General features: G+C 40.3%; 2 protein-coding genes across 4 annotated transcripts in view; one reads left to right on the plus strand and one right to left on the minus strand.

The window, feature by feature from the left end:
- LOC108095157 overlaps positions 1–21,145 on the minus strand; it is an 84,853-nt gene that overhangs the window by 45,700 nt on the left and 18,008 nt on the right. For all 3 annotated transcript variants that reach the window (XM_017196099.2, XM_017196097.2, XM_017196095.2), the window contains one exon: positions 12,303–12,348. The gene's annotated coding sequence lies outside the window, so the exon portion shown is untranslated. The remainder of the gene's footprint in view (positions 1–12,302; positions 12,349–21,145) is intronic.
- Positions 1,789–4,698, plus strand: LOC108095154 (V-type proton ATPase 116 kDa subunit a1). The gene has a single exon (XM_017196093.2). It carries the CDS (start codon positions 1,925–1,927, stop codon positions 4,640–4,642), a length of 2,718 nt encoding a protein of 905 aa, XP_017051582.1. The 5' UTR covers positions 1,789–1,924; the 3' UTR covers positions 4,643–4,698.

The raw sequence follows: 21,145 nt of genomic DNA on the forward strand, positions 1-21,145 counted from the left end.
AAAACACTCAAGCAGACAATGAACTCCTCAACTTCATTCCCATTATGGACTCAGCTCTTCAAAAGATCTCGAAAACTGCCTTTGCCGTCAGCTACAAATTGACATTGTTTCTGCTATTTATTTTAGACACATTCATGTGGCGGCCAACACGTGTTACCCCGTTGTTCTGTAAGTGACTTTGATTTCGATTTGATTTATTGCCTGCAATTGTCGCGCACACACAAACCATCGAAAAGTGAAAACTTTCCGCCTAAGTTTTTGTTCACTTTTGCTTTCGAAACTTTCAATTCGGTGACTTAATTTCTTGGCAGTGCCAGAGGGCTAATGAAATCGAACTGCCGCTTAACAATGGCAATAGCACTTTTATTGTCAAAGCTTTGCCAAAGAAATTATCAAGTGCAGTTCGGCTATGGCACTTTTACTTTCATTGTCGTGGAAGTGCTAACAAACGAACAAACGGTACCAAAAACAATTTTCACTTGAGTGAGTAATGCCCATTTTCCTTTTAGCATCGGCTAATGAGCCGAAAATGCTTTTCGAATCCATTTCAAAGGGTCGCCAGTCACTCAAACAGCAAATTACCAAACAATTTCAATGTCTTTGAATGCGATGTTAAGTCGATTTTTATGGGAAAATGTTTTCGCCGCAGAAATGAAATGAATCTCTTACAAAGTGTGAACGAAATATTTTACGTAAGAAAGTTTATCGCCATAAACAAAAGCTTACCAAAATAAAACAAATGCTTTGTCTTTAGGCCTTAAATCACAGCCATTAAAAGAAACCTTTTAACAAACGAAATTAATACAGTTTCTTTCGCAACTACCAATAACTTTGAGAAGCTCGTGGAAAATGGCTTACCATATATTTCCCAAAGAATTCTAAACTCAGCTTGGCTTTTTGTTATCAAATTTGTCAAATGTGGTAATTTATTCCCTAGTTTTTGACCCAATCTCTTCCATAAAACTAAATGATCATAAAATAATACCATAAATATTTATACTATTGTGTCATGTCAACAAATCGCTGGGATTAGTTTTTAGTGTCTTGTGTTGGCCAAACAAAGCACCAATAAATCTTTTGTTACCTCGGGAATACCTCACACTATTACGGTTTATGGTAAACTATTATTACCAATTTGCTGGTTACTTTTTCAGAACTATAATTTGTATCATGAATTCTTGCAACATTTTGTAGCCGTCTAATTGAAGTGAGAATTTTGTTATTAAACTCACTGATGTATGACATATTAGGCATAATGAAATTACTGTATGCAAGAATTCCCACAACTTCTGAGCTGTCTGACAATGAGTGTTCCCAGCCGAGAAGACAAGGGCATAAATTGCAGTTGGCCAGTTGGTTTTGGTTCACTCTACCGTGGCGGCGACGGGGGCGGCGGCGGTGCAGTGGTGGGCGTGGCAGCCATGGCAACTGCAACGAGTTTGCATGCAAACCATGAAATTATCTGCAGTTGATCTCGAGCAGGGGGGCAGCTTGGACCTGGACATGTTCGCTACTCGAATTAAATAAACAAGAAAAAACCAGAGCCAACAATAGGAGAGGCAAACAAACGTATCAATTAGCAGGAGTCAAATACCCGAACCCAAAACATTAAGCAAACAGAGCTGGCCAATGAAATAGGTATTCGGATAAAAAAGGTAACAAATTGCTTTGTAACATTAAGGAATTTGCAATACAACTGTGTTTGTTTTAAATAAAATATATACTTTAAAAGCTTAAACTTATTTTGGTTTATTAAGAGTTTATTATGTTGCTCAAGTATTTCAAATCATAAACTAAATATTTTATTTGTTTACAAATTATCAAGAATTTTTAAACAAAGCCAGTCGAAAAAGTACTCACATTCGTAGCTCTTACATTTATACTACTGATTATTTGATCCTACAATTACAAGACCTTCAGCACAATGAAAAAGAAAAGGGAGCCGAAGGTGAAGTCCTTCTTCCGCAGCGAGGACATGGAGCTCTGTCAACTGCTCCTCCACACGGACAATGCCTTCGATTGCCTCATTGAGTTGGGTCACCATGGATCGGCGCAATTCAACAATGTCTACGATGAGGATCGCCTGCTGAACAATTTGTATTCAAAGAAGGTGAATATGTGCTACGAATACCTGCGACTGGTGGAGAACCTGCACCACCAGATCGTTCAGCTGCATGTGAATGAGGTTTTCTACCCGGATGTGGATCGCGAGGATCGTCTGAAGGAAAAGGATTTGGCCAAGTATGGGGATCGGTTGAAAAGGATTCATGTGGAGGCAAGTTCCGTAACGGAGCACTATTACAAATTGGACAGTCGCAGATATCGCATGATGGAGCACAGTTTCGCCATTACCAAGGCCAACAAATATATGACCTCGGACATGGGGAGTGAACTTTTATATTCGGAGAGCACAATTATGGGTTTGGTTCAGGATGCCTCTACCAACACGGGAACTCATCCGTCGCAACTCACCTACATGATCGGTTGCATTCGAGCGGATAAGTTCTACAGCTTCGAGTTGTTACTATATAGATTGTGTTCCTTCAACCTGATCATTCGATTTGCCGAAATGCCAACTCCGGTCTACGAATTTCACTATGGCCAGAAGCCCGAGAAAGTGCGCAAGTTCGCAATCCTCATGATGGCCAGTTCCGCGCTGCTCTGGCCAAAAGTCTTGAAGATCTGCGGGCACTATCATGTGAATATATATGACTGCCCAAAGTCGGCTAGTTTGCGGGAGGAAAAGGTGAAGGAACTAAGCCAGGAGATCGTGAATGTGGAGAAGGTTCTCAAGGAGGCCGAATTAATGCGACGCCAGATCCTCGAGATCGCTGGTCAGGATTTGTTTATTGTGCGGGTGAATCTCCGCAAGGCTCTTAAAGTTTACGATCTGATGAATCGCCTGAGATTGGTGGGTGGAGTGGAAGTTCCCCGATATCTATTGGCTGAAGTGTATATACCGACTGCGGATGTTCCGGAAGTGAGGGAAATCCTGGCCAATGCCTCCAGATTGAGTGGGGGTGCAGACAAGGCGGAGGAAAATGCCGAGATGACCGATGCATGGGATGCAGACGATAGGAAGAAATCGGAAGATGCGGAAAGGAACTCCAGAAGGCGCAGTTCGGATTTAAAACCGGATGACGACATGGCTTCTCGTGCGATTTTGCTGAAGAAAACCCGGTTGGTCAACCACATGCCACCAACGTACTTTCGGCTGAATAAGTTCACCCGGGGGTTCCAGAACCTGATAGACGCCTATGGAGTTGCCGACTACAAGGAGTTGAATCCCGCTCCCTACACCATTATCACATTCCCATTTCTTTTTGCCGTGATGTTTGGCGACTTGGGACATGGCATCCTCTTAATTTTGTTTTCATGGCTCATGATTTGGAAGCACAGGGCGATTGAGAAGTACCAGATCGCCTCGACCTCGGAGAACGAGATCCTGAACATCCTCTTCGCCGGTCGGTATATAATCCTGCTGATGGGGATTTTCTCCGTCTACATGGGAGTAGTTTACAACATCGTCATGTCGAGGGGCATGAATTTATTTGGTTCGAGCTGGAGTTGTCGGTATAACGCGACCACTGTGGAGGATCACTTGAGTCTGGTGACCTTCGATGCCTCGAACCCAAACTTTTACAGCGGCCATCCGTATCCCATTGGCATGGATCCCATATGGGCAGTTTGTGGCCAGGACTCCATCACCACCACCAATTCGCTGAAGATGAAACTTGCCATTGTTTTGGGTATTTCGCAAATGATGTTTGGACTCGGACTGGCGGCAGCCAATTGTATTCTGCTGAAGAGGAAGGCGGATCTCTTTTTGGTGGTGGTGCCACAGATGGTGTTCATGACCTGCTTGTTCTGCTACCTCGTCTTCCTGATCTTCTACAAGTGGCTCGCCTTCGGGGGCCACAAGGAGGCGCCCTACAACTCGGCTTGTGCTCCCTCTGTTCTGATCATCTTCATCAACATGATGCTCCTGAAGTCGGAAGCACCGCCGGAGAATTGTATGGCGGACATGTATCCCGCCGAGCGGTTGGTGGAGTACGTCCTGGTTGCTTTGGCCCTTTGCACGATTCCCATTCTGCTGGCTGGAAAGCCACTATATCTCCTGCGACGCCGGAAGCAAATTGAAAAGGCAAGGGCGCTGAAGGACTTCAAGCGGAATCGACGGCAGACGATCAAGGAGATGCGATCTGACTTGCGATACAACGAGGATGATGTCAGTGAGCGGAGCGTCGACAACGAGGAGGAGTACGAAATGTCGGAGGTTTGGATCCATTCGGGTATCCACACCATCGAAACGGTTCTGGGTTCGGTTTCCCATACGGCTTCGTATCTCCGACTTTGGGCTCTCTCATTGGCTCACGACCAGCTGTCGGATGTCCTGTGGCACATGGTCCTCAACAAGGGGTTCTCCAACAACTTGCCACTCTACTACTCCGTTCCCATGCTCATGGCCTCCTTTTTCGCCTGGGCCATCCTCACAGTGGCCATTTTGGTGATGATGGAGGGGCTGAGTGCCTTTCTGCACACCCTGCGTCTCCATTGGGTGGAGTTCCAGTCCAAGTTCTTCGGCGGAGCAGGGGAGTCCTTCAAGGCATTCAGCTTTCCCGCCTCCAACCAAAGGAGCTAATTTAATTCTCGGTTTTTTGTTACTTTCTAAATATAAATTTTTGGTTCTTCATGTAAGTGTTTTGTGCTCCTTAAATTACCTAGCAATTAATTGTTATTAAAGGCTGGTGATTTGGGTAATCACTTTTAAAATTGTATACCTTGATTTTATTTCAATTCATATCTATGAATTTTGGATGAAATTTGGAATTTTTATAAATTGGCAGAATTAGGAAAGTGTACTTATAATCGGTAGAATTTAATAATAATTCGATATTGATATCTAGAGTAAAAATCATTCTTTGGATAGTTCTGACAATTTGAATACATTAGTTTAAGTATAGAGTATTTTATCCAAAAAACTAATTACATGAACTGAAAAAGTTTTGTCCAAGATTCCTTTGAGCGGCTGTACTGCCAGAACAAACATTTATTTTTCGGATGAACCTTGGTTGTTGGCTCCGTCTATCTTTTGGCAATTAACTGTGGCCAAGAGCTCGCCAAGAGCAACCCACGCCCGCCGTTGCGGACTCGAACATTCCTTTGCAATTAGCATTGGCCCGGCTCCATGCAAAAGGCCATAAACCAAAGCTGGCTTTTAACAATTTCCATTTGTTTGCTTTATGCCATTGCCAGCTGCTATTGCTGCTGCTGTTGCTGCTGTTGTTGCTGCTGCTGCTGCCGTTGCAGTTGCAGTTACGACTGTTGCCGTGGCAGGCTTCCTTTCTGCGATGCGGGCGCTGGAAGTCGTCGACCCTTTGGATCTGCTCTTTAAGCCAGCATGGCTGCTGTTCTATTCTACTCCGCTTTTCTTCTCGAATACCCTGTTTCTTCTGAGCAAGAGGTATACTTTTACTAGTTTTGTATGCCAAATTGCATGCCATAAATGCTGAGGCAGTAAAAATTGGCTGCAAGTCTTTTATTATATCCAGAAGGTTGAGATTGATTTGCTTTGTTTTTGGCTCTTGATAATAAAATTGGCCAGCAATAAAAAACCCTCTGGCATTTTGATAATTTTAATAGAAGCTAACAGTATTCCAAAGTCAAATGCTTTTGATACATTTTATGCTGTTTCCTATTAACTAAGATATATTGTCTACCAATTTGGATCTCCTTGAACATTAGTAACATTTCTTTTTACTTTTTCTTTGCAGAGAATTTGTTATTTTTACTTGAAACTCAACCATATCTTGGGTAATTCTTTGTCGCATTACTTTGCCACACGGCTCTTGCCAGTTTTCCACACACTCACACAGCTGAGCATTTTTGTGTCTCTGCCGCTGTTGTTGCCGCTCTGTTTGCCATTAACACCCACGCCAACAACTTTGCTCGCTGGTTGCTGGTTGCTGTTGGCTGGTTGCTGGTTGGCTGAGGCCGCTGTTTGGGCCCAAAGACTTGGCATAAATTATGAACAGCAACCGATGACGCATGCAGGCCGGCCTAAGTAGACTGGCTCGTGCATAAATAACTTTCGTTAGCCACATGGCCCCGGTTGACTTGGCCCGACTTTATTAGATCGCAGCGACAACACCAGCACACCACGAAAAGCAGAACTAACTCGTGGTGGTGGTGGCAGTAATGTGCAGTAAGTTTCATGACCAGAGCAGGTTTTTGGGCAGCGGCAAACACTCTATAGTACACTCTACGCAATTGCCAGCCCAAAACAGGCTTCGACTCGTTGGCTTTGGCTATAACTTTAAGCCGCAGCACGCGCCATTGTTTAGGTGGTGCAGCAAAAAGCGGCAAAAGGCAGCAAAAAGTGGCAGCAGCAGCAGCAGCAGTGGCTGTGGCAGCGGATCGGGTGGGTCAAGTTTGTTGCCCAAGTCTTTTGTTTATACTTTCGTTGATGCGGCGGCCGCTGTGCGTGGCTCTAATGCTGGGCCCAATGGCCAACTGCTTAGCGCTTTTATGGCCAACAATTGTCAAGTCTCTAAGGGGCTGCCGGGCCCAAGATTGCAGCCATGCTAGCTTAGAACTAGTGCACAGCGAGAAATTAGAAAAAGAACTAGGTTTCCTGGCATAAGTGATGAATTAATGATTGCAAATAAGGCTACAAAAAGCAATTTTTAATTTATAAAACAACAAACAATTGATTAAGACACATTAAATGCTTTATTTAAGACTTAATATTTAAAAAACAATGCTATTTTAATTAATTAAAATTGATTTTGGATTAAATTGAGAACATTGAGAACATTTTATTTTTTATTTAAAAATAAATTTTTGTGACAAAGCCTCTGTAAAATCTTCGGTTTGCCAACCTTTTCCCACAACATTTTCTCTCTGTGTGCACTGGAAGAAAAGCAAGGTCGCATTGTTGTCTGGGGAGAATCAATTTGAGACTTAAATGCGGATGGTTGTCCGTTTCTGCTCGTCAGTCGCATCACGTCACGTCACGTTCTCCGACTCATGCTCTTGGGTCGTCAGTTTTTTGAGTGCATTGCTGCCTGCTGCTGTCCTTTAAAGGGTTTTGCCCATGGATGTGACTGCATGTTGTTGTTGATACTCCTGCTGCTGCTCCCATGTTGCGACTGTTGTCATTGTTGCGGCAGCTGCAACAGCAACAGAACAGCAGCAAAGCAGCAAAACAGAACAACCATTGTTGGCAGTGCGACTCTGCCTAGTTCTGCTTTTGGGCCTTTACATGCGCGGCCGTAACAAAAAAGGTGTTAAATTCAGCCCATGGCTGGCCAAAGCGAACTGCAGGCCAAAAGCCAGAGCCGAAGCCAAAGTCAATAAACTGCGAGGAATTCGCTGGCTCAGCAGAAGGACATTTTCAGCTCCAAACTCGGACGACTGAAGCACCTCAAGTGCTTGAGCACAAGCTGGGCGAGCAAATAAAAAAATAAGCAAAAAAAACCAACATTTAAATGAAGTCAGCATGATGATGGAAACATCAACACAACAAGCGAAAACAATAACATTCAGACTTAACTGTAAACATCTGTGAACTATTAAGGCAATTAATTAACAACTGGCTACACAATTTGTTGGCTTTGCACATTTTGTCCGTTTTCGCCATTCGGGCTGTCAAGTGGAAAAATGCCATTTAATTCGCCACAAATTGTGCATTGTTTGGGCCTTAATTAAAATTGTCTTTTGTTCATCCTCATCTTCGTCGTCTTTTGCCTTTTCGACTCTTTTTTTTTTTTTGCTTTGCAGAACGGAAGCTGACAATTGACCATTAAAGCGGCAAAAACAAGCAAGATCTGTTACTGCGAAGGAGAAAAACTTTCACTCAACAGAAATGTTTTAATTAAAATTGGCAAAAAACAAAGCGAAGCTGACGGAAAGAAATTAATTTAAACTAGATATTGTGTGTGTAACCGGTTGGGAGTTTGCATTTGCAATGCTCAGCGGGAAAAGTGAAACTTCTCAGGCGCTCTTTGAGAACCCAATTTTGGCATTTAGCAGTTCATTAGCAAGTTGGCTACAAAATATGCATAAAATTAATCAGACAGTAGGGGAATGTTGTCAGGGTTGGGCCGTTGTCAGGGTCGGGCCATCTCAATATTTCGAATATTCGTTCTAGAACAATCTGTTTGTGGGTGTCTAGAAACTTCTATCGGTCACTCGAAACTTTCCACGTGACTACTTATTTCGGGATTTCATTCTTCTACGCGTCGTTGCTCCGTGAAGAAAAAGTGCTCGAAAAAAGTTTTTTTTACCTGGCCGAAAAAGGTGAATATCACAAGAAAACAACATGTCATCCGCAAGGTGAGCATAAAAATACGTTATATAGTTATTTTTTTACAAAATACTAAGATATAGTTTCATTGTGAGATATAGTTTGGCTATATCATACCATAATAGATTAATACCGCATGTCGTCAGGGTTGGGCCACTTGTGTAGTCAGGCTTGGGCCATCATAATTTTTACATTTTATTCGTGTATTTTCGATTTTTGTTGTAATATTTAAGTTTTTTGTAGCAAAAATATGCAAAATAAATTAAATAGATTTCCTTAAAAAAATATTTCGATGGATTGAAAGAAGATGAATCATTTTTATCTTTTTCTTTAGTGTTTCTCGCTACAAACGAAAAAACAACTCTGAATAATTTTTTATTTACTGTAAAATCCCAAATAATTAAATAAATGAACAAAATAATGTCAGATTAACCTGAATTCAATTTTATTCCACCACGTTACGATATTGTCAACGATTTTCTGAAGGTGGCCCAACCCTGACTACATGGCCCAACGCTGACTACATTTTTTTTTTTTTTTCAAACGCCTATAACTTTTTTTGTTTTTGTTTTTTTGTTCTCTTTTTTTGGTGAACACTTCCTCTTGCTTGTACCTTTCCAAAAATGTATAAACTTATTCTGAATTGTCATTGGTTCAGAAGTTATGGACATAGGTCAAAACATGGCCCAACCCTGACAACATTCCCCTACCAAATACAGGCCATAAAAGCAGAAAGTGAAAGACTGTGGAAAAAACACGTGGAGATGCCCATAAATATGAAAAGAAATTTCTGCACATAAATAAAATAAATGAATGAAATAAAAACATTTTACGATTCATAAATAACGTCGAAAAAACAAGGCTTTTGAACCTGTTAAGCTGTTTTAATGAATTAATAATTATATAATAATTTATATATTTTTCTTTTTAGCTCGAGGTCCATTTTGTTAAAATAATTCAAAATAATTGCCTGCGCTTGACATTTCTAATTAAAATAATACAGAGAATTAGTAAATGTTTGAAAACGACAAGTGCATTGTTTTATTCTGGCTCACAACGATTTAAATGGATCACACGCTTAACAATTCCCGTTGGGAAATATTAATTGAGTTAAATGTTTTGTTTTTGTGTCACAAACAAGATAAGAATCCAAAATTAGTTAACTCAAAGTGATGAACCCCAGAAGAAAACCCGGCCGAAAGCCATGTGACCCTCATTAAAAGTAAGTTTCATGTATTTATTCCTTTGATCTTCAATCGGCGACCACACAAACACTCCAGAGAACGTTTTTGATTATTTTCTCAAGCGGTTTCTCTCCGCCATTTCAGGCTTTTGTCTTTTGTCTTATTGCCCAAGCCATGCATAATGAGAACCTGATATATGGCGATATACTATATACCCGTATATATGTCAATTACAGCACGATCTTTTGGCAAATTCGCGGCAGCCACCGACGCCTGACACATTTCCAGTGGGTCAGAAGTCTGATACCGATATTTATGTCAGCGGCGACAATAAATTTGTCAGCTTTTTGTTAACCGTTAAGTAAACGCAATGCATGATTTGTGTTTTGTAATGAGGGCGAGTGAGTGTCTGAGCCGCCGCGAAAAATGTCGAACGAATCCGCCGACGAAGATGAAGTTAAACTCGAGTGGCGAACGAAACGGGTTTGGGTTCAGTTCATAAAATATTCATGATATGCCAAATGTTTTGTTTTACTTGGCTTTTTGATTGTTGTTTTGTCTTTTTAGCAAAGCGAAATTGCTCAAGATTGAGTCATGGAATTTGCGTTGGGACATCAATATTCAATAGGCAGAATTATTTATAACGCTCGGAGACAGAATATATTTCTTTATTGGTTGTTATTCACTGCAAAATTAAATGAAAGGGTAAAGAAATAGAATGATTTTAAATTGAATTTTTGTACAAGGTATATAAGTATAAAAAAAATTTGTGTTTACCAATAAAAATTAATTATAAAAACAAACAAACTGAAGTGTGACCATAAAAGCGACATTGACCATTCAAGAGCTCAAATTCGATGGCTCTCGACACATTGTTTCCATCACTTTCGGATGCATTGGCAGCAGCAACTGGCAACAGCAGCAGCAACAACAGCAACAGCAACAGCGGCAACATTAACGGCAACAATGGGAGCAATAGCAACACCAATTGCCTGACCTTCAGTGGGCCACTTGAGGAGGTCTGAACTGCCGCACAGCTTCTGCAGCACCGTGGCAAACTCGAACACGAAGTTCGCTGGCTGTCAGACATTTGAGTGACTGACATGCAACACTGGCAACAGCAACATCGGCAGCAGCAGCAGCAGCAATAGCAATAGCAACAGCAGAAGTCGAAGCGGCAACAATGCACAATAGCGTGCCACAGACAGTCGAAAACACCAATTGGTGTCAAAGCAACAAAATGCTACCGAATTTCGACTGCCACTAAGGGAATTTCTCGCTGCCGAAATTAGCAATAAATCAAAGATTGCGAGTCAGGAACGCGGCTAACTAATTTCACTAAAGGGAAACGCGCTGCACAGCGAAAACGATTTCGAAAAATGTTTGAATTTATTAGAGATCGAAAAAATATCTCAGATAAAACACTCCCGATGTCTTCAATCTTGAGGTGTTAATTCTTGAAGGAGATAATTTATCTCTTTATTAAATTTCATTTAAATGTATTCTTCTAATTTTTTGACATCATTTGTAAATTATAAAAATGTAGAAAAAGTTACAATTTTTTATTGGATTTTAAACCTAATGTTTAATAAATATAGTATTATTATTTAGTATTATTTGATATACACATTTTTGAAACATTTTCGGTAACCAGTTTAAGGACTTTGAGATACAAGAGCAAGATACTAATGTACAATAAGATATGGTTTAATGATCAGATATGTTAAAATATCTTATTAATTCAGATTTAATTTTTTCTCTGTAGCGGGGCACTTTGCAACCGTTTTGGGCTGCCGAAAAACGCGCAGAAAGGCAGCGAAAAGCACTTGGAGCTGCTGCCCACGCCACTCGAGAGGAGAGCAGCAGCAAACAGCAACAGCGACAGCAACAAAAACAGCAGCCCGCCAGTCACATAAATAAGTCACCATCAGAGTCAGATTCAGATTTAGATTGAGAATGAGCGACGCTGACGCCGAGCGCACACTTGGCCATAAATCTCGGAGAGCGTGGGCAGGTCGGAGTCGGAACCCCTTCCCCAAAGTCCAAAAAAGACGTCAGCGGCAAATGGGGCCACGCCTCACCAAGCTTCGTCTTCTTCTTCTTCTTGCCGTTGTTGTTGTTAATGTGGTTTTTGTTGTTGTTGTTGGTCGAAAAGCCACAGAGTGAGAGGTGGCATCAAGTGCGTATTAAACACTCTGCCAGAGCCATAATCAAGCTAATGCCATCTTATGACTCAACTTGAAAGCATCTCCTCCTCGGCTAATGGCAGTAAAAAGAAAAGTGAGCTCTGTAATATTTGTTGATAATCTGTTTATGGTCAGCAGAACTAGGCCTCATTACCATATGAGCCAATGTGAGCTGCCACAGACATAAATAAGCCAGAGAGTTGCCGTTAGGCCAACGCACTTAGCACCAACAGAAACCAGCAGAAATGGCTGGGAATTCTCCCCAATTGACACATTTGGCACAGAGTTGGTTTCTGGCTCTTGATTTGCATTTATTTTTAATAAATTGCATGGCAAAAGTAAATCCATGGCTCTTGAATCTTGAACTTGTGCCAAGCAAGAGGAAAATGGGAACAGCTATTAAAATAAATCCCCAAAACTGGTTTACAAGTTTTTAATATATAACATCATTTATCATATATATTTACGTTGTATTGCCCTTGTTTAAATGGTTTAAGTGAAGATTATTTTTTGCTTTGTAATAATAATAATAAAGCAAGTGTTATGCTTTTGAATTAGATACCCTGTCTATAAATTTCTTAAATTACATGCAAGTAGTTTTTTTTATTATTATCCCCAACTTACCGAAACAATCACGTTGAGATGCAACAGAACCAATTCAGAAGCTTTTCTGTAACGAGTAAATGAGGTAAAACATATTTTTAGTAATTCGCCAAGCATTAAATCAAGCTAACAAAACACTTCAAAGTTTGTGTGACATAGATTAGCTATGGAGAGAAATAACTAGTAAACATAAATTGATTTACGTCTTTAGTCACGTCGCAGAGTTGACTCAAATTATCACTTAAATCTAATTTACGAGATGTGGGAGCAAACACTTTCTATGACAAATTCGAGGTACTCAAACGTGCGCATACGGCAACAATGGTCAGCACATGGACTGCGGCCAGCTTGTTAACTCATCCAAAAAGTAAACCACATTCTTGAGAGCATTAGAAAAACTAAACTACAAAAAACGACTACAGGCCAAACAAAAAGATAGAGCCATGAATAGCAAGAGCAGAAAAAACATGTTCAGCGCGTGTAGTGGCAGCAGCAACATCAACTTAAATAGCAACAACAACGGGGGGCGTTGGGCGTGGCCAGAGTGCAAAATGCAAAACAACATTGAAGACGAGAAAATCTGGCTACTGTAATTTGTCTGCCCACCAAAGACACGACCCCCAATTCCCCCCCTTCACTCTCCTCATCCCGCAGCACTTTTCCATATCTAAGCCCCTAAACTTGGTTGCAATATGTTTGCTCGTTCGCTGGGTTGTTGATCGCGTTTGGCCAGCCGGTTGTTGTTGGCCACTACGACTTGGTCCGGGCCAGTTTGCAATTGCTGCTCTACTTTTGAGTGTGTGTCCGCCCCCTGGCCCCTCTGGCCCCTTAGCAGCTTCCCCCTCCCCTTCCCGCTTAAGCCCCCTTTTCGGTCGGTGGTATTCGCTTCCTAAAGTTGCCGGCGTCGTTGGCCGCCTTTTGTCGCTGAGGTCAATTTTTATGTTGCAGCCATTTTTCAGCGACACAGCTACAAAAAAAAAAGAATTAAATAGAAAAATTTGTTTCCTTGCACTGGAAAAAATCTAAAAAAATAAGTTGTATACTTCGAAAGAAAAATCTCAATTGTTAAGAGTCGGCAATGGAAATAGATAACATAAGTAAAACATGCAATTCTTTGAAAAGGCTTTACATAAATAATATAAAAAGAATAGTCGAAAAGAATATGTTAATATATGCTAAAAAAAAATAGTACAAACAAAAAAGTAAATGCTGTCTTAGTTAAAAAAGAACAATTGGAAGACACAATAAATTATTATTATTTAGGTTGCCTTTCATTTAGTTTTCTCAGTATAATATCTTGGTTACTTCTCTGCAGATGCATTTTTAATAACTAACAGCTTTTTTATACCCTTTTTACGCCCTGACTGAATCAGTATTTGCGCTTCAGTTTATGAGATGCCTTTTTATGAACTCTATTTTTTACGATGTAAGGATTCAATGGGGTGACTTTGATTTTAACCTAGTTGCCTCATCCATGCTTTGATAAATTTGCAAACAATTATAGCAACGTTACGAAATTCAACAACCTTTTTTACAGGGTAGTTAGGGCTTCTACAAATTAAGTCAAACAAGATTTTCTGCTTCTTCTTTAGCATCTACTTGACTTTTTTGTGATTTTATTTTGGTTTTGTACATTTTTCATGTTGTCTGCAGCACTTAAAGTTACGTATACGTATGAGCATTTTGTGTAGGTCTACTTGGCTGTTTTTTTTTTGTTACAGCCTTTGTTGCAGACAAACTTTTTCAACTTGACACTTGAACTGAGAGAACCCCAGCCGAATGAACACTCTTGTAGTCAAGAGGCGGCCTCAATGGCTTGACACTTTCAGTTGGTAATTAGTTTTGCGGCCATGCATGTAAAATGCAATTTAGCACTAAAGACTGAAAGAGGAGGCTGCCCAGATCGAAAAAGTGAAAATTCCTATTTAGAGCAAACTAAAACGATGAAGTTGCGCTAGACAATCGATTATAATCTAGCATTGAATAAAGTTTTGTGGGCCTTTGTTTACTGGCAACCTTGAACTGTTGCAAGTTAAGAGCCGCGATTGCAACAGTCTGGAGTGACTGGCAAATGATTGGGGCAGACTTTCGAGTGTCTGTCAATCAAGTCGAATCCGAATCCGAATTAAATCATTGACAAATAACAATAATCAGTAACAAGGCTGTAACCTGCTGTTGCTGCTGATGCTTTTTGCATTTGTTTATTGTTGCATGCGGCATGCAATCTTGCCAAAGCCCTGCAGCAATGAAAAGTGAAAATTCTTGGCTGGCTGCTGAAAAGTTTTTGGCCCACCAGCGGGGATTTCTACATGTTTTCCAAGTAAATATGATGAGGCAGGCACCCTTTCTCCTTTTGTTGATGGCAAACTGTGCCGTCGTCATGTGCCACATTTGCAGTAAGCTGAAAGTAAAAATAAAAATAAAGCCCAGTGAACTGAAACTGAAACTGAGCATGCAGCATAAATATGTGAATAATGCATAAACAACTAGAACACATTGCACCGGCAGCAGCAACTGTTGCTGTGTGTTGCATGTTCGCCGAGCAACAAAAAACCTCGACGCAAAAAAAAAAAAACAAAATTGGCTCAACTACAAACATAAATATGAACATTTACTGGGAAAAGTTTATGCACAGGTAATTAGAGCCAGCAGTTTTGTTTGGCGTTGCTCATGTTGAATGCAGCTGGAGTTGCGTTCTTTTCACCCAAACAAAATAGACGAGTCCAGACTTTGCTCCTACTTTAATTAAATTCTTCGGCATACAATCGAGTGGGGGAAGCAGCGAATTCTTAGCGGCAAACAATTTTCAAATGCTCTTTGTGCACAAGTTCCGAATCATAATATGAATGGCAGTCGGCAAAGTCGGCGAACTTCAAAAAGAAAATAAGGGCCGTCCAACAAATGGTAAATACTCTTGAAAAATAGAGAACAAATCCAATAAGGTTGGAAAGTCATTGAAAAATAAAACAGAGTGTAATACATATTCAAGAGTCTTTGGATGCATACAACTTGGAATCTGCTGCACATTCTATTCAAAACAATCCTCATAAATTCTTTTAATAAAAAGTTAAGTTCCTTGCATATTGCATTTTAAATCACCAACCCATGTAACCTCAATAGAAAAGAGTAGCCAAGAGCCCAGGTTATAGGGCATTGGGAAAAAGAGGAAAAGCTAAAATATTGGCAAAGCAGGAATTTTCACAGTTGCAACCCAAAGTTCATCAAAACAGCATAACTGCAGTTGCAGTTGCAGTTCGCCACAGTCAAAGCCAAAGACCAGAGCCACCCACTCGGCGTTGAAGCGGGTAAATAGGCCAACTCGAAGGGGGTTACTGCTACATGGGCGTAGAGGGGAGGAAACGAGCAAAGGGGAGACGAACTGTGCCCAAGGGGCTCTTGGCTAACAATGCATATGACAAACTTTTGTCAATTTATTAAGAAGCGAAGAAATATGGTTTCTCTCTTCGAGCCAAGCTAACCTGATTCCCAGGAGAAACCAGGCAACGTGGTCAGCCGGAGGAAGAGTTTCCTGCTGGATGCACTCCGCGTGGCAGCCCCTTGTGGAGTGCCCCTCATGGATCTCCCTCATGTAACCGCTGATACTCATCGTCATCAGAAGTTCCAGTTGCAGCTTTAGCCAAGACGCAGTTCAAACAACTTTCCTTCGCATAAATTGATGATAACAAAGGCCTGGAATCAGAGTTTGCTACCAAAACGAGTTGCATTGGACATTTAGTGAACATTGAAAGAAATAATTCAATATTATGATATACAATGTCAATATATCTTGCTGATCATTGAATTCCATAATTAAGGAGGCAATTCACTTGAGAAAAGAGTAATGCGTAGTAGGAAATGCAAAAACCTAAAGAGGAATTTAATTGAAAAAGGGAATTAAATACACAAAGTTGCATAAATATTTACTTAGTTTTTGCCTAGTATTTAAATTTGAATTTAAACATTTCCATGTTGTTTTTTATTGTTATTTTTTTCTATTAATAACTTGTTTTTCTCAGTGTTTTGTTGCAGCGCCAGTTATGAATTATGTCAAATAGCATAATTGCCAGTCCAGCTTGAGCAGCTGCTGCAATCGTCGGCGGTTTTTAGTTTTCGGTTTGACTTTGAGTTCGAGTTGGAATTGGAGTGGAGTTTTAGGTTTTGGCATCGAGTGCTGGCAGGAAGCAATAAATTCTATGCATTGCACCCGATACACTTTGTAGCTGATAGGATAGGATGGACTGGGATGGGATGGCTGGGGATGCTGGGGATCGCCAGATAGATGCCCGTAGATAGATAGATAGATGGCTGGCACAGATGCGGAAATGCGAGGAGCTGCAGCTGAAAAGGAGCACCAGGCAGCAGGCAGAAGGCAACTACAGAAGCTAATGAACGTGGCTGTCTGCCTTAACGGTTCTGGTTAAATTGTTGGTAATTTGCTTTTTTCAGCATGCCGCTGCCGATCATCAATTTATGCATTTATCTACTATATACAGTTATGGCACGCATCTTGCCATCTGCTCTACATACTATATATACACGTACATAAATGTTAGTGTTTGTAATGTGGTATATATACCCCTCTTGTTTATCCAACTTTCCCTTGCTCGCTGGAGCTTTGCGAGCAGATTTGTACTCTAATTATCAGGCCTCATGAGCTTCAGATGGAGCTGGCTTCATCTTGGCTAAGATTTCACACTCACACTGATGAGGGTCGCCACTCCCCTTTTAGCCCCGATTTTCCCCAACTCCCCGGCTCGTCATGCACTTGAATCCGAATCTGAGAACTCGCCTGGTGAAAAGTGAAACCGAAAAAGGGAAAACTCTCGTCGAGAAACATGAGAACCCCCCGAAGACTTTTACCCTTTTAACAAACAAATGGAAGATGGCCAAGAAAGTAGATATGTGTGTGAGTGTGTCTTTGTGTGTGTGTAACTCATATTGAGGTTATTAGTAACAAGGCCACTGCAACTTATACAAAAAGTGGGAGGTAGGAAGTTGGGTTTCAGGCCGGTGCCGCATGCACTTTGGCTCACAAAATGATAATTTATGTCGGCAATATTTGAATACAATTGAAGTTGCCAGCCAGCTGGCATAAGCAAAATTTCAAATTTTCAATTTCCCTTTTGCAGAGAACAGCCACTGCAAACAATGAGCAATCGGAAAATTCACAAAATCTACGAATGCAGCATTTGAAATTCAATGTGTGACTGTTGCTGGCACCAAAAATATCATAAAATAAATGTGCGCTAGGAAAAGCACACATTTTCCAAATTTTATTTGAGGTTGGGTTAACCAAACACCGTATACAAATGTTTGATTTGTATATTAAAATATTTTTACGGAAATATTCAGTTGTTGTAGTACATTTTTATATCCAGCTGTTTTCCACAAAAGTGTTTATTTTTGTTTGTTTGTTTATTTTGGACCAAAAACCTTCAAGTTGACCCTCTCATACACACGGCTTCACATTATGACATCAGAGGCAAATTCTTTGGGATTCTTTAAAACCCCTTTTGATACGGAGAATGACAATCAAAAACCCATAATTAAGCAAAATTAGCGGCTTATAACATCATAACACAAAAACAAGAACTGAAGCAGCAGGCACAAAACAGAAAATGACCGATGGAAAAAACATAAAACAAATAATAGCAAACAAAAGCATAAATTTCGCATTCGATGAAAAGGCAAACTACAGCGCTGTGCAAGATTTTAGTATCCGACACTCAAATATAATTTTCTTAAAGCCATATTATTATAAAAAAAGGTAATGTTCTTACATTTTCAATGAAACAAATTACTATATTTAATCCAATGAAATGTTTTCAATTAATTTTTAAAGACAATTGTGTATAATTAAAGCCAGTTAAAACAAGGTAAGCAATTAAATATAAATGAATATATCTTTTTTGTGATTTTTCTTAAAATCAACTATTATTTGTTTTTGATTGCAGCTGTAGAGAGGGAGTCGGCGATCAAATAAAATCAAAATTGTAGTTAATTTGCATGTTTCCAGGGCGTTTCAGAAGAAACTCAAAAAACGCAGCAACAACGAGGCAAATAAATTATGCTGGGCATTTCGAAAGAACTTTTGTGCAACACAGAGAGGGGCTGGCCACAGCCACGCCCACCATCAAGGCCAAATACCTTCATTTTTTCCCGCTGTATTCTTTTGGCTCTGAGAATTTATTACGAAATTGATGCGGCCGCGAGCTTGTTGCAATTCGGTTTTTCAGGCTGCTTCGAGACATTGTTTTTTTGCGGCGCCGAGTTAAAGTTTGCTCACTGACCAAACATTTAATTACAAAAAACGTCGCGACCTGCAATAAATTTCATTCCGCAGTTGCAATCGCCTCTTTTGCCCCGAGGCACCGCAAATAAATACATAAAAATTGCCACTTTGCCCGCAGCCCCTTTGTTCTTGTTCTTGTTCTTGGCCAAAGTTGCTGCAGCACTTATCCGGCCGTTTTCGAAAAGGATCATCCTTATCCTTGGTCTTAGCCTTGCATAAATATGTTTTTATTTATAAGATGGGCGGCCGGGTCTGAAACAAAAAGCCAACTTATTCAAAGCCAGCGAAATTTGTAGCCCTGGTTGGTCGGCCTTTTGTTCCGGTCCCCTCTCTTTTTCCCGTTCCCCTTTTCCTTCTCTTTACACCCTTTCGCATAAAGAGTTGGCGAAAAAAATATATATAATATATATATATAAAAAACTGAAACTGAAACTTTGTTGCCGCTTCGTTGCGCCTTTTTGCCGGACTTGGTTGCCCCTTTTCTGTTGCCTCTACTGTTAACAGAATTTATTTTACTCCAGCTTTCCGCCCCTCGAATCTCCTCCAACTACTGGGGCAATCTAAGTTGCTGCTCGAAAGGGATATTCTTGTCGGTGGGAGGAATAACTAACTGATAAGAGTTTTAATCGGATCATCATCAACTTGTTTCAGCGCATTTTTTCACATTCCTGGGGAATAAAAGGCGAGAAAATATGGAATCTGATGGCAATATGGTGTGAAGAGATTGGAAAGAATAGTGCAAGTACGTAGAAAGAAACTATAAAGTAGAATGGAATAAAGTGTTTAAATAATGTATGTTTCTGAAAAGTATACTAGTAATCCAAGATTTCATACAGGTATTACAAGAGTTTTTCGGCATTAAATTCTGGTAAACCAAAATCTTATTTTCGAAAAATAAAAATTGTTTATGTTTGTTTATTATTGATTGTAAACCATAATAATTTTGGTAAGAATTTTAACCCTTGAGTGATGACGATAAATCAACTTGTATGCTTTCCTTGGCATTGTTGTTTGATATGAATTAATTTCTGCTTCCTCAACAACCACTCACACCTGATAATTGCATTTCAGCCACAGTGCAATTTTCGTCTTATTACAATTTATATTAAAAATGTGGCTTACATCACCGCGGTTGTGTCCACTCGCCGAAAGTGCCACAAACATCTGCCCTCCGGCTGCGAGTTAATTTCGTTTTAATTAAAACACCAAATGTGCAGTGACAATGACAACTTCAGCTCTCGTGGGAGGACCCTTCTTCGACTTGGGTGCTTTTCCGCTTCTTTTTGGCCGCCACTTGTTCTTTTTTCTTTTCGCCAAGTTTTCGTGCTGACGACGCCCATGCGGCGTATACGCAATGTAATGTGCTTGCCGGCCATTAATGATTCCAGAGAATGCCAGAGAATTACCTAGGAAATTTCGTGACCTCAGCCAAGGATCGCCCCTTTTTTCGCCCACTTTAATGCCTTCGGCTCCCCAATCGCCAGTTCTTAGTCACTTTAATCAAGTGCACGTTGAGGAGCTCAACTTGGCTGAATCGCTTTATCAGGCCATGTTGTGTGCATGTTTATGGCCAGAATAGAGTGGTGGTGGCGAGAACCGGCGAAACAAAAGGGCGAAAAGGGCGAAAAAGGAGCCAAAAAGAGCAGACAGCTTTGCATGCCTTTTCGCCAGGGCTTAGTCTGATGTCAGCCAAAGTTTCATATGTCATAATTTTATCAGCCAACTCGCTACGTATGTGTGATGTGCAGGCAGCCCTAAAGTGGAAACATTGCGATGCCATTCATGACACGCAGGCATTAAAGTCTGCCACAGACAACGCAGGTGAGGGACGAAACCATATGGAGCTTATTATTTTAAGGAACCGAAGGGGGAATACTCTTGATAAATTATATTAAAATTTTAACAACTCAATTAAATGAGAAAAACATTTATATGTCTGCAACAATCAAAAAATAGTAATTTAATTGACTGTTAAGAGCTGTAGAAGCTTGTTCCCAATTTGTGTAAAATGATTCAAAATAAATGAGATTAAACAGTTTACCATTAATTACCTGGGTTAAAGAAGATTCAAAAGGTTATTTTAAATATGGAAAACACTATTCAGTTGAAATCTCACTTTAAAATAAAATACTTATTTTTAGAGTTTTATACCTCATGAAACTATTTATCTTATCAAAGTACAAAAACTCTTGTTTAATAAACTCCAACCGACTTTGTATTTCTCGATTTTAAGCCAAAAGCTTAGGTAAAATTCTTTTATAAATAAATATTGTACTAAAAGGAATAGTTCCACAGAAACGATTTAACTTTAGGGATTATAATACCCCTTGCTAGGGTAGAGTGACAGGCGGCAAAGTCAACTTGGCTCAACCTCAAGTCAGCCAAGTCACAGGCAGGTGCACACACACACACACACACATGTGCGCGAGTGTTGGGCATGCTAACAGGTACATTTGCTGTTGACTTTGATTATGGCCAAGGGATGAGGCGGACTTAGGGAGCCCGGGTGTACTGTGCGAGTGCCTTTAAGAGTTCTGGCATTTTATTAACTATTAGCTTCAAGCGCCCCGGT

This window comes from Drosophila ficusphila, unplaced genomic scaffold (genome assembly GCF_018152265.1).
Source record: "Drosophila ficusphila isolate 14025-0441.05 unplaced genomic scaffold, ASM1815226v1 contig_414, whole genome shotgun sequence".
Lineage (NCBI taxonomy): Eukaryota > Metazoa > Arthropoda > Insecta > Diptera > Drosophilidae > Drosophila > Drosophila ficusphila.